This window comes from Neovison vison, chromosome 1 (genome assembly GCF_020171115.1).
Source record: "Neovison vison isolate M4711 chromosome 1, ASM_NN_V1, whole genome shotgun sequence".
NCBI lineage: Eukaryota > Metazoa > Chordata > Mammalia > Carnivora > Mustelidae > Neogale > Neogale vison.
The window spans coordinates 170,975,084-170,988,707 of NC_058091.1; the positions used below are offsets into that span (position 1 = coordinate 170,975,084).

The 13,624-nt window shown below is 39.2% G+C and overlaps 1 protein-coding gene across 2 annotated transcripts in view; it reads left to right on the forward strand.

Moving 5' to 3' along the window:
• LVRN (laeverin) overlaps window positions 1-13,624 on the forward strand; it is a 66,255-nt gene that overhangs the window by 25,450 nt on the left and 27,181 nt on the right. For both annotated transcript variants that reach the window (XM_044263244.1, XM_044263254.1), the window contains exons 5-7: window positions 6,569-6,723; window positions 8,153-8,266; window positions 13,297-13,440. In XM_044263244.1, the coding sequence (XP_044119179.1) occupies window positions 6,569-6,723; window positions 8,153-8,266; window positions 13,297-13,440 (413 nt within the window). The remainder of the gene's footprint in view (window positions 1-6,568; window positions 6,724-8,152; window positions 8,267-13,296; window positions 13,441-13,624) is intronic.

The window sequence follows — 13,624 nt, forward strand, 5'->3', positions numbered from 1 at the left end:
TTTCGGAATAGTAAACAGTAAACTCTGTGTGTGTGTGTGTGTGTGTGAAGGGAATAAATATGTGCAATTTGTTCAGTAATTCCATGTAAATTCTGACTAGATTGTCAGCTTCTGGAAATCAGGGTTATAGTTGGCACATTTCTATATCCTTCATAGCCTCTCAACCGACGTGACACACAGGTGGCCCTCGGTCACAACCGTCAAAATGACAGGTGATTAAAATAAGGAGATTTTCTATTACTGGATCTTTAAGAGAAACATAAATGAATGTTTTCTAGTTATTTTAACTCTTGGTCGAGCCATTTAAAAAAATACAAAACAGTGGGGGAATCTGCTTCTCCTTCTGCCTACTGCTGCCTTGCTCAGGCTCTCTCTCTTGTTCTCTCTCAAATGAATAAATACTTTAAAAAAAATAAATATGGGGGCGCCTGGGTGGCTCAGTGGGTTAAGACACTGCCTTCGGCTCAGGTCATGATCTCAGGGTCCTGGGATCGAGTCCCGCATCGGGCTCTCTGCTCAGCAGGGAGCCTGCTTCCCTCTCTCTCTGCCTGCCTCTCCGTCTACTTGTGATTTCTCTCTGTCAAATAAATAAATAAAATCTTTAAAAAATAAATAAATAAATAAATAAATATGGGCTTTTAAGATTTGAAGACTTTTATTTTAGTTTTTTTTTTTTAAAGATTTATTTATTTATTTGAGAGAGAGAGGGAGAAACAGTGTGTGTATCCATGAGAGCCAGGGGGAGAGGCAGAGGGAGAGAGACAAGCAGACTCCCCACTGAGTGAGGAGCCCGACACAGGGCTCGACCTCAGGTCACTGAGATGATGACATGAGCCAAAAATCAAGAGTCCAGTGCTTGACCGACTGAGCCACCCAGGGAACTTATCTTGGTGCTTTTTTAATACAAGAGAAGCAGGTGACTGGGACTCGGAGTAGCTGAGTTGAGGGTGGTAGCTTCAGGATGTAGAAGCAAAAGCCACAAATCACCAAGCACGAGACAATAGGCTGGCTAAATAAAAGTCTTAAGAGAAAGAAGATTAAGAAGTGGTAATGGGAGTAGCCTAAATATATAAAGAACCCCTGCAAATAAATTTAAAAATACAGAAGAAAAAATAAGGAAAAGATACACAAATTGATGTTTTATGGAAGAAGGAACACATGTGGCTAATAAACTTTTTTTTTTTCCCAAACTCACGTGGCTAATAAACTTATACAGGTTATTTAACCTCATTAGTAATCTAAGAAATGAATGCCCAAGGCCACGGCGAGGCACCATTTTATGTCTACTCGCTTGTTAAAAAGGCATCTAACAAATGCCAAATGGTAGAAAAATGGCCTTGTTGATAGGAGTATCAATTGTCACAACTTTGAAATGTATTTATTATCTTGTGATGCTGATCATTAGAATACCTTAAATCTCAGTAATTCCATTTCTAAGTTTATCTCCAAGAAGAATTTGAGCACACATGTATCCGAAGACATGTACAAGAATATTCATAGCTATACTTTTTATAATATAGCCCCAGACAGAAAGCCACCAAAATGGCTATCGTTAGGAGAATGGGTAGATAAATTATGTTTCATTCACACAACAACAACAACAAAAACCTCTATAACAATGAAAATGAAACATTTTTTTCCCAAAGTTTAAAAACAAAACCCCCCAACCTTGAGGATAGTGACTTAGCTGCTGGAAGAAGACACGATAGCGTGAGTTGAAAAGGAGCTCAAAGAGAGATGGAAGTCGTCTGCTCTTCTCAAAGTTCGGCAGCTTTGGAATCATCCAGAAGACTTGTTAAAATACAGACGCTGACCCAAGAATTTCTGTTTCAGGAGGTCTGTGGTTGGCCTCAGAATTCTTATCACTACTACGTTCCCAGGTGGTGCTGATGCTGCTGGTCTGGGAGTCACAGTTGAGTTCTTGGCAGCATTCTCAATTAGGGGTTGGCGAGCGATCAGATCTGGCCCACTGCCCTTTTCTGGATGGCCCACGAACTCAGAGCGGTGTTCATGTTTCTTAAATGGCAAAAAAAAAAAATCAAAAGGAGAATATTTAGTGACACATGGAAACTATATGAAATTCAAATCTCAAGGTCCATAAATAAAGTTTTATTGGAACACAGCAGGCCTATTTGCCTACCTAGTGTCTACAGATGTTTTTGCTCTGCAATGCTTGAGTTAAAGATGTGACAGAAAACATATGGCCCACAAAGCGGGAAATATTTCCTATCTGGCTCTTTAAAGAAGGGTTAGCCAGCCCTTACTCTAAAGGGAGAGAGGCAGATTCATGGGTATTTATATAATTATTTTACTTTTTATTTTATTTTATTTTATATTTGAGATTTTACTTATTAGAGAAAGAGATAGTGAGAGACAGCATAAACAGGGAAGGAGAGGGAGAAGCAGGTTCCCCACGAGCAGGGGCCCCAATGCGGGGCTCAATCCCAGGACCCTGAGATCATGACCTGAGCCAAAGGCAGACTCTTAACTGACTGAGCCACCCAGGTGCCCCTGTGTCATTATTTTAAAATAATGAGGTAATCATTAAAATAAAATAAAATAGGGCCCTCTGTGAGCCAGCGTTGTTAGTTGATCAAGAAACAAGAATTTTCTTACTCCCAGAATTGTGCATCGAAGCTAAACCTCCCACCTTTTTTTTTTTTTTTCTGTAAACATTATCAGGATTTAATAAGGAATATCTTTTTTAGAGTTGGTTAAGATTGGACCACAAGGTTGGGGGCATTCATAGATTAAACGGAGGTTGCGTGTGGATCCCAAACAACTCAAGCCGAGAATGGTTCGGCTGTAATAGAGAGCAAAAAGGATTGGCTTGAGTGGAGCCCAGCGGTGTTTGCGAGGAAAGTGGGTGGGTTCATGGAGTAGGGGGATGGCTGCATGTGAAGGAAAAGGGAGGTAGAAGCGTGCCAACCTAGGCTTAGCAATGAAGTACACCCAAAGATAATAGAGCATGAACTAGATAGAGGAGGCTAGGTAATGGCTTGGATACCTTTTACTGCACACACCAACTTCAACCATGTATAAATAAACGTAATATATCGAACACAGCACAGGGCACTCCTGAGGCAAACCTAGCGTGCACTATGAAAATGGAATTTCTTCTATTAGCAAAACAAGTTAAAATGTTTTCTTGTTCTTCTAGGTTTATTTTGGGTGGGGGAGGGGCAAAGGGAGAGGAAGAGAGAAAATCTGAAGCAGGCTCCATACCCAGCTTATCGCTGCGATCAGATCTCACAACCTGAGCCAAAGTCAAGAAATGGACGCTTAACCAACTGAGCCACCCAGGTGCCTCTGTTCTTCTAGTTTTAAAACTAATAAATGATCACACCATAGAAAATTTGGAAAAATCAGAAAACGCACAAAAAAGGATAAAAATATCCCGAAATATTTAAGTTTACCAAAGAAACCATAAACAGATTTGAAAGGCAAATCACAAGCTGGTAAAAATATCTGAAGCATATATCACAAATAACTAGATAACTTTTCTCATATCTAAAAAAAACCTCTAACACATCAAAATAAGAAAAAAAAATGTGAACCATTCACTAAAGAAATAATTCAAGTAGCCAAAAATCTTATTTAAAATGCTCTGCTTCATTATCAGAAACACAAATTAAAGTAATGATATAACTTAATCTTTCAAATGGGTAAGAGGGTTAAAAATTACTACTGCTAATATTAGTCTTAATAATGGGGTACAGGCTGAGAGATAAGGCTACCACTCAGAGATAAGGCAGCTAATGTTTTGGTGTCTGTTTTCCTGCTGTCTGTAGTGATCTCAATCTCTATATATGCGTCTTCGTTTTTAACAAAAATGGAACCGTAGTATCGAGACTGTTCTTTAACGGCCTTTTGTTTTGTTTTGTTTTGTTTTAAAAGGTAACTGTATGTGGCAACATGATCCAGATAACTGTTCTTTTGTATTGTCATTTTATTTTTTTTATATTTTTAACAGATATATTCATTTATTCCGAGAGAGAGAGAGAGAGAAAGACAGAGAGTGTGTGTGTGTGTGTGTGTGTGTGTGTGTGTGTGTGTGTGTTTGTAAGCAAGGGGAAGGGAAGAGGGATTGGGAGAGTCCCAAAGACTCCACACTGAGCAGGGAGCCTGACATGGGGCTCAATGGCAGGACCCCAAGAATATGACCTGAGTTAAAACCAGGAGTCTAGACACTCAACTGACTGAGCCACCCAGGTCCCCCTATACTGTCATATTTATTTATTTATTTGTTTGTTTGTTTTTATTTTTTTAAAGATTTTATTTATTTATTTGACAGAGAACACAAGTAGCAGAGAGGCAGGCAGAGAGAGAGAAGCAGGCTCTGCACTGAGCAGAGAGCCCGATGCGGGGCTCGATCCCAGGGTCCTGGGATCATGACCTGGGCCAAAGGCAGAGGCTTTAACCCGCTGAGCCACCCAGGCGCCCCTACTGTCATATTTAAAACACAGAATACCTACATATCAATTTGGTAAAATAATTTATTTAAATCCTCTGGTTAAACATTTGGACTAATTGCATACCCTCCCCCATTTTTGGGCTACTTTAAGAACGCCAAAGAAAAGCGCAGAGAATGTTTACAAATGTCCATGCTATTTGTCTTATAAATCCCCAAAGTTGAGTGAGTTAGTCAAAGGTAGGAACATTTTTAAAAATTATGAAGGGTTTTTCTGCTCACTCCAGAAATATTGTAGCAATCACACTGTAACCAACAGGCGATATGCCAATTTTCCTGTACCTCATTATTAAGATTAATATTAGCAGTACTAATTTTTAATCCTCTTACCCATTTGAAAGATTAAGTTATATCATTGCTTTAATTGATGTTTCTGATAATGAAGCAGAACATTGTAAGTAAGGTTTTTGGCTACTTGAATTATTTCTTTAGTGAATTGTTCACATTTTTGTTTTTCTTTGATGGGTTAAAGTTTTTTTAGATATGAGAAAAGTTATCTAGTTACTTGTGATATATGCTTCTATTGGGGTCTGTTATCAAAGAAATAAACTGAGACAAAGTGAAAGTTATGCAAAGCTTTATTCTGTGCCAAGCATTAGAAGTCAGACTGACTGGCCAGGGCCGCCTCTGAAGAGAGCGACCCCGTCCTGATCTCACAGGCTGGTTTTATAGAGCATAACAGTAGACCTCAAGGCAAGTGGCTTCTATTGTTAGGACATTTACTCGGGGAATCGATACCTGGAACCTGGAACCAGTACCAGGAACTACTGGGGGATTTACTCCCGGAATGAAGTCCGTGGATGTAAACAACAATATGGCTACCTAGGCAATATGGAGTTGCTCTGGCTAAGCAGGCCCTAATAGTTAAACAGGTTTTAACATTAAATTGGCCCTAACGCTTCAGATATTTTTACCAGCGTGTGATTTGCCTTTCAAATTTGTTTACGGTGTCTTTTGGTAAACTTAAATATTTCAGTTTTAACTAGACTACTTCTGGGGCACCTAAGTGGCTCAGTCAGTTGGTTAAGTGTCTACCTTTGGCTCAGGTCATGATCCTGGGGTCCCAGGATCCAGCCCTGCATTGTTGGGGTTCCCTGTCAGCTCAGTGGGGAACCTGCTTCTCTCTCTCTAACCCCTCCCCCTGCTCTTTCAAACTATCTCTCTCTCAAATAAATAAAATCTTTAAAAAAATTAACTAGACTATTTTTTAGAGCTACTTGTAGGTTCAAGGAAAATGACACAGCAAATATAGGCAATTTTTTTTTAAGATTTTATTTATTTATTTGACAGAGAGAGATCACAAGTAGGCAGAAAAGAAGGCAGAGAGAGAGAGAGAGAGAGAGAGTGGGAAGCAGGCTCCCTGCTGAGCAGAGAGCCCCATGTGGGGCTTGATCCCAAGATCATGACCTGAGCTGAAGGCAGAGGCTTAACCCAGCAAGCCACCCAGGCGCCCCTGCTATAAACATTCTTGTGCCAGTTTTTGTGTGGACTTAAGTTTCCAGCTCATTTGGGCAAATAACCTCAATTGCTAGAATGTGGGCCAGCCTTTATTTATAAATTTCATAAGAAACTGGCAGACTGTCTTCTGGTGTGGCCGTTACCATTTTGCCTTCCCACCAGCAATGAGAGAGTTCCTGCCACTCCAGATCTTTTCCAGCCTTCGGTAGTGTGCTTTGGATTTAAACCACCCAAATAGGTGTATACTAATATCCCATTGTTTTAATTTGCAATTTTCCAATGACACAGGATGCAGAACATCTTTTCACATGTGTATTTGCCATCTGCCTATCTTATGCAAAGAAATGTCTCTCCAGATTGATTGTTTGCCAATTTTGTAAAGCTTATTTTTTATGGTGACATTTTAAGATTTCTCTCTCCAGGTCCTTTATCAAAAATATTCGATTTTCAGACAGTCTAAACCATTTGTCTTCTGGCTTCTGTCTTTGGTATTCGTCTCCTCTCCCCTCACAATATAAATATTCACTTGTATGTTCTTTTAGTAATTTTATGATTTCATTTGGAGATCATTATATCTGGGAATCTCAGACTTTTTTGGAAGAGATGATTTCATTTTTCCCTCCATTTAAATCCACTTAGATATAATTGCCTTGCCTACTTTTGACAACAGCGCAATGGAAAATTGGGGACTATTGATATTCGATGAGTCATTATTGTTGATTCAACCAAACGATCAAGTAACAGACAAAAAGGCTGTGATCTCCTTCATTCTCTCCCACGAGATTGGACATCAGGCATGTGGTAAAATGTTCTTTCTTACTTCACTTATTTCCCATGAAGATAATCCCCAGCCTCTCTGCCCACGAGAGCAAAAAAACTAAACAAAACCTCGATGGTACACCAGATTTTAAAAAACTATTCAAGAAGTGGGACAGTGAAGGCAGGTTCTGTGTAGTCAGATCTTGCGTGAACCTGAACTGTTGGTGTTGGATCAGACCTTCCAGGCCCGTTGGAGGTCAGGTATTTACATCCAAAAGTAAGCCGCTCCCCAGAACCCTGGGGAAGTATGCCAACCAGAGCTATGATTGTTTTCATTCCATCTTAACATAAGGGATGTCCAAAAAGGTTACTGACAGATGCCCACCTTTCCTCAGTAGATTGTTATGAACTTTGTTTTTGCTTTGTTTGAAGAGGAACTCAAGGGATACAGGGAATTGGTTAACATGTCAGTGAGATGAGCAGTCATTAGTCCTCAAACCACATACCCGAAAGGGACGTAAATAAGGATTTATTTCATTAGATCTGTGCTTCCATACTGTGATTTTAGAACTTTAGTTTTGTTTGATGGAGGTTCTCACATCTGCTTTTTGACCTTGACTCCATTAATACAAGTTTGTTCAGAAAGAAGTGATCTAAACTAGGGAATTGTTCTCTTCTTATTACGTGGATCCACAATAAGTTTTGGGAAAGAACGACTTACTGGCAGAGAATAATACCGTGTTGCGTAAACACAAACTTGGATAAGTTTTGATCAGTCCCCGCCCCGCCCAGCAATGCCATTTTTTAGGATTGCTCAAGCGGCCTGCAGTTCTGGAAGACCGCTGCTAGCTATTAACGTGTGACAGCTGTTGCAAGAATTTGATTAAATACTAGGGCACAGATTAGTTGGTGTTAGAAATTATTGGGTTTTTTTTTTCCCTGATTCCATTCATCATCCGTTTGACACTTTGTTAAGCCCAAATAGAAAATAATTATAGCAGAACGCACGCATGCCTTGGACATGACACAGATCCAAACATGCTCTTAACACAACACAACTGCTTCCAGCAAAATTCTAATGTAGTCTAGAGTCTAAGATGCTGTAATCAGTAGGTGTTAAGTGAACATTCCAGACTTCTGCTTTATTTAAGTTAACATAACTCTTGGGGAAGCGGACAGTTTCAGATCTGCTACTCCAGCTTACCTTTCTCTTTGAGCATGATGGTTCAAAAACAAAAATTGCTTTCAATTGCTGGATGTGAAATGCTTCTTTCAAAGAAATGCATGACCGGTATCTCTTCACGTGAAAGTCCCAACATGCTTTTTGGAGCCCTGTTTCCAGTTCTGTTATTGAGGGATTACAGTTTCATTAAGTCTTTGACTTGATACGTATTGAAACATGCAATTACAATGAATTCCTAAAATTAAACTTAAGAAAGCTCTTTTTTCTCCCATCTCCAAAAGTGGTTTGGAAATTTGGTTACCATGAACTGGTGGAATGATGTCTGGCTCAAAGAGGGTTTTGCATCTTATTTTGAATTTGGAGTAATTAACTACTTCAATCCTAAATTCCCAAGAGTAAGTATGTCTGTTACATTTACTTATAATTGTTTCTTCTAATTATGAAACAAGTACATTTTGTTGTTTCATGTGTGTATAATACAGAAAAATAGAAGGAATATTAAATTACCCGTAATACCAGAGGTGATCAGTGTTATCTTTTTTTTTATGTTTTCTTTTTTCAGGCTTTTACTCATTAAATATTCATAAAAGCGGGTATTACTTTTTTACACAGAAACATGTAATGCCTTGTGTACTTCATATTATATCAAGAGCATATCCGCCAATCATTAAGTCATTTTTGAAAACAAGATTTTTAAGGGTTGCCTAATATTTTATTATATCACCTTATAAGGTGTATGCCTATTATCTTTCCCTACTACTGGATTTTAGGTCATTTTCCCTTATTCCTGCCTAGACTCAATTCTAAAGCCACTGTAATCAGTAGCCTATGATTTTAATGATAAATAATAGGCTAATTTATATATTATAAAATGTTATATAACATAGATCAGCTGGGTAACTGATATCTTATATATTATACCCAATGCCATTTTGCTGTTTTGAATAAATAGCAATATGAAAACATCAATTCATGAATATGCAAATTTGATGGTTTCAACTGTAAGTTCTATTTCTGGTCATTTATGTAGATTAATAGTGCTTTTCAGGATAGCATGATGAAACAGAATTGGTTTTATTTGACTTAAAATATTTAAATGTTTAGGTGTAACATCATTCTTTGATGTGTACCTCACTTCTTGATAACAAGCCCAAGATCCTTGCTTTCACTCTGTCCCTGCCTCTCTCCACCTTGCTGTCCAGCCTGCGGCTCCCTGGCTGTCCCTCATCCCACCTGTGTTTCCAGGCTTGGTTCTTGAGCTCTGTTTTTTTTTCTTTCCCCATTATTGCTCAGTATATTGATATTTGAATGACTGATGGATCTCCACTGGCCAGATCTTTATCACAGGCAAAATGTAATACCACCCAGTTTGAAGGAGATTCTAAGACAATGTTTTCCTATTCCATTGGCAATAAAATTTCCCCTTTAGGAAAGGATGAAGATGGTAGATACATGATACTTGAGTTTTGTTGATTATTTGGCATAATTCACTGTTGGCAAACCTAAGTTGGCCCCTCTGAAACATTCTCGAAAAATCCTCTTTTTTTAATGTGTTGGTGAAATTGTATTTTGTGGGAAGCAGTCAAGTCGCAGCCTCTTCATACCCCGGTTCCATGCCCCCCACGCTATGTTTTGCGGGGTTCCCATAGATGGTCCATGCCCCCTGCAGTCCAGCCCCTCCTCCTCCCCTGGGTTGGGCATCATTATGTGGATGAGGAGATGGAAGTCGTGGATGGTTGGGTGACTTGCCCAAGTCATCTGCGTGATAGGGACAGAACTGTGATTATAGCCCATTTGTCCAGGTCTTGTCTGATGATGAAGGTAATAACCATAGTAACAACAGTAATACTGCGTTTCCTGTTCTCTGAGCACTCAGGACCCATGTTCCATGTAGTGTGAGTCTTGTACGTACATCATCTTACTCGATTCCCAAAACAATCATCTGAGTGTAGTTGTCACTCTGTCTTCTAGTTGAGGAAACAGGTGTAGGAGCTTTAAGTAAGTTGTTCAAGGTCTCATGGCTACTCTGTGTTGGAGATGAGGTTCAGTTCCAGATGTCTCTGACTCTACAATCATGCCTTCACCTAACTGTGCTCTGCGGAAAACACACATAGGAGTGTTCTTGTCCCTCAAGAGTTAATGGGGTGCGTGGAGGAGTTCATTATATGACTCTTCATTTACATGAATTTTATATACATAGAGAAAGCATTAGTTTTTTTAAAAGTTCTCTCCATATACTTTGTAGCAACAAAGTTGTTTGTATCTCTCTTTTATAAGATAGAACCTATGCACGGTTCATGTCATCTATAATTGTTTATAAAAGAATTTGGTTGTATCCCAAAATAACTCTGCTTGGGTTCAATAAAAAAACCAGTTCCATTCCCATGAAACAATTAGATTCACCCTTTATTTTTTCAATTGAATGGAATATATCATTAACAGCCATCAGTTACCTCTTTTTTTTTCTTTTTAAGATTTTATTTATTTGGCAAACAGAGATCACAAGTAGGCAGAGAGGCAGGCAGAGAGAGAGGAGGAAGCAGGCTCCCTGCTGAGCAGAGAGCCTGATGTGGGGCTTGATCCCAGGACCCTGGGATTATGACCTGAGCCGAAGACAGAGGCTTTAACACACTGAGCCACCCAGGCACCCCCATCAGTTACCTCTTAATACTACTGAAATTGGCTAAGGTATTATTGTATCTGGGGAAATTTGATGGAGATATATTACTAGTGATTTTGAAGCAAAGATGATAAGATTAACCGCTTTTTGTACTAGTTTATTTCTTTTGATCTTCAGTTTCTCAATTGCTCTTTCCTTTTTTCTTTTAAGAGTTTATTTAGTTGAGAAAGAGTGAGAGATAGAGAGAGAAAGAGAACACACACTGAGGGAGAGAGAGAAACAGACGCTCTGTAGAGCAGGGAGTCCAACACGGGGCTCAATCCTCGGACCCTGGGATCATGACCTGAGCCAAAGGCAGGTGCTTCACTGACAGAGCCACCCAGGCGCCCCAAAGTCTGCTTTTAACCACAGTGATATGCCTTGTAAATTTATTATGATGAATACTGTTATATTTCTTAGGATAATAATACATTTAATAAGAATAGATATTTTTCTCTAGAATCTTGCAGCTTGCAGGAAGAAAGTAATGGTGGGTGTGCAGACCACTTTCTCCAACCACTGTATTCAGTGCCCAAATACAATTTTTAAAAAGGCTAATATTACTTTTCATATAAGTGTTTCCCTCCAGCAGGACTGGAACAGGTGGGGAGAAGAGTCACCTTATGGGAGGCCCAGAGGAGAAAGACCTTGGGGATCTTGAGGAAGAGGTGTCTGTCCTGTTCATCACAGTTAACTTGTGTGATGACAGAGACACCAAGAAGACAATAGAAGATTTTACACCAGGCAGGGAGAAGAGAGACAGACTATCCATTCCGAGGGAGATAGAGGGAATTCACAAAATATGGAAAAGGCGATGCATAAAGGTGTTCGTTAAAAGTATCTTAGATATTTTGTTATTCAACAATAAGAAGCTGGAAGCAATTTAAATTCCTGGCTAATAGGGAAATGATGAAGTCAGTAATGGTTCATGGCCTCAGTGGGCCATTCTGCAACCCTGCATTTATTTATTTTAATATTTTGCTTTTGCAGAAGTGTTGTTCTATGCTCTGCTTTGAGAAGAATGATGTCATATGTGATTTGACCACACTGTGATCTTCACTATTATGTTTTGGCTTCTTAAGTCTTTGGCTTATTATATCCAATTTATGTATGTTTCATTTATAATGCAGCGGCCGTCTTTAGGGATAGTTATGAAGATGAGGTATCAGAATTTTGAAACGTATGTCGTAATAAGTAAGGACAGAAGTGTTTAAAGATTTTTATTTTTTTTTATTTTTATTTTTTATTTATTTGATAGACAGAGAGAGATCACAAGTAGGCAGAGAGGCAGGCAGAGAGAGAGGGGGAAGCAGGCTCCCCGCTAAGCAGAGAGCCCGATGTGGGGCTCGATCCCAGGACCCTGAGATCATGACCCGAGCTGAAGGCAGAGGCTTAAACCACTGAACCACCCAGGCGCCCCGACAGAAGTGTTTACATCTAAACAAATACATAGGGAAAGAGATTGGAAAAACAGAGCGCTAATGTTCTAATGGTGACTGTCTTAAAGATGTAGGAATATGGGTGTTCTTTATCTCCTCTGTTTTCCTCGTTGTGCTTAGAGGATACATAGGTCAACTGTGAGGCACTCTGAAGAATGCTTGAGGGTTAAATTAATAAAAGCTATGCTGAATGAATCAGGTCAGACTTGCACAGATGTCTCCTCTTACTCCTAGCTTCTCAAAGCAGGACTATCAAACTAACAACTAACAACAAACTAACTACATTAGCATCTCCAGGTAATTGAACCCCACCTGAGACCAACTGCGTTCATGTATGAATCGATCAAACCCCCAGGGGATCCTTATTCTCATTACAGTTGGAGTTGTGTTGCTCTAGATGAAAAGCTGTCTTGTTTCTGGAAGAGCCAAGTTGGACAGTAGCCTCATCAATGGTGTTAATAAATCGAAAAATAGTATGTGAGGAGGAGAGGGTTGGTTGGAATGTTGGCCAATGGAAGTGGGCAGAATTTGAAGGAGTCAACTTGGGGACCCCAGAAACAACCACTAGGGAGGTGAGGCTGCTTTTGGATTATGAGAGGGTTTGCCCAGCTCTGCAGGGCAGGAGCCAGCTGTCTCTGCGGCTTCTTTGCCAGGATCCTTCCTTTCTTTTCCCACACCTCTTTGGCTATATGTTGGTCTTCCTTCTCTCTTTTCTTCAAAAACGAAATGGCCCTTGTCCTGTGTCTGAGAGAGGTCTAGTTTTCTGGAGAGTTCTGTATTTACTCAAATATAATAAACTGCCTTTTCCTAATGCATGATCTAGAAACTGTCATATCCAGCCCATGAATTTATTTCCAATTACAGACTAGGACAGCATCATCAAAATGGTAAATCTGGTGCGTTTTGTTCTGTAAATGTTCATTGAAGAGAGACTGACCCATTTTAAGGGGTTACTAATAAAATTATCAATACAATTCTACAGGATTAAAATCACGTAGAGATGCTAGTCCCTAGAGGGTCCTGTCTGTGTGACTGAGGACCTTGTTTGGGGAAATGTAGACAGCTCTCTTGGAAAACATGTTGACTTCTGTAATGGGGTTTTTAAAAATGGAAATAAGAAGGGTATTAAATGGGAAGGGAAGTATCTTAGATATTTTGTTATTCAAGGAATCCTGAGTTACTCAGTTATTCCTGAGCACATCTGAATGATTTTTCCCCTCTTCAGTGTCCGTTTTTGAAAGTATTTTTGAAAGTATTTTGAAAGTATTTGAATTTTGTGCTTCTGTGACACTGAAGAAATTAATGTTGCTCAATCTTTTCCTTTTAGAATGAGATCTTTTTTTCTAACATTTTACGTAATGTCCTCAGTGAAGATCACGTCCTGGTGTCTAGAGCTGTGTCCTTGAAGGCGGAAAATTTCACAGAAACCAGTGAAATAAATGAGCTCTTTGACTTGTTTACTTACAACAAGGTAAAATCAGTTGTATATTGCCTTTTATTTTGCACTCTTGCAATAAGATGCATAAAATGGATTCAAAGGATAGTAGGCTAATGGACACCACACAGGCTTTGATACAAATAATCGTAATTTTGTTCAGCAGATGGATTTCAGAAAATATGGTTAAATCATTTCTCATCTAGCAAATATTATTCAA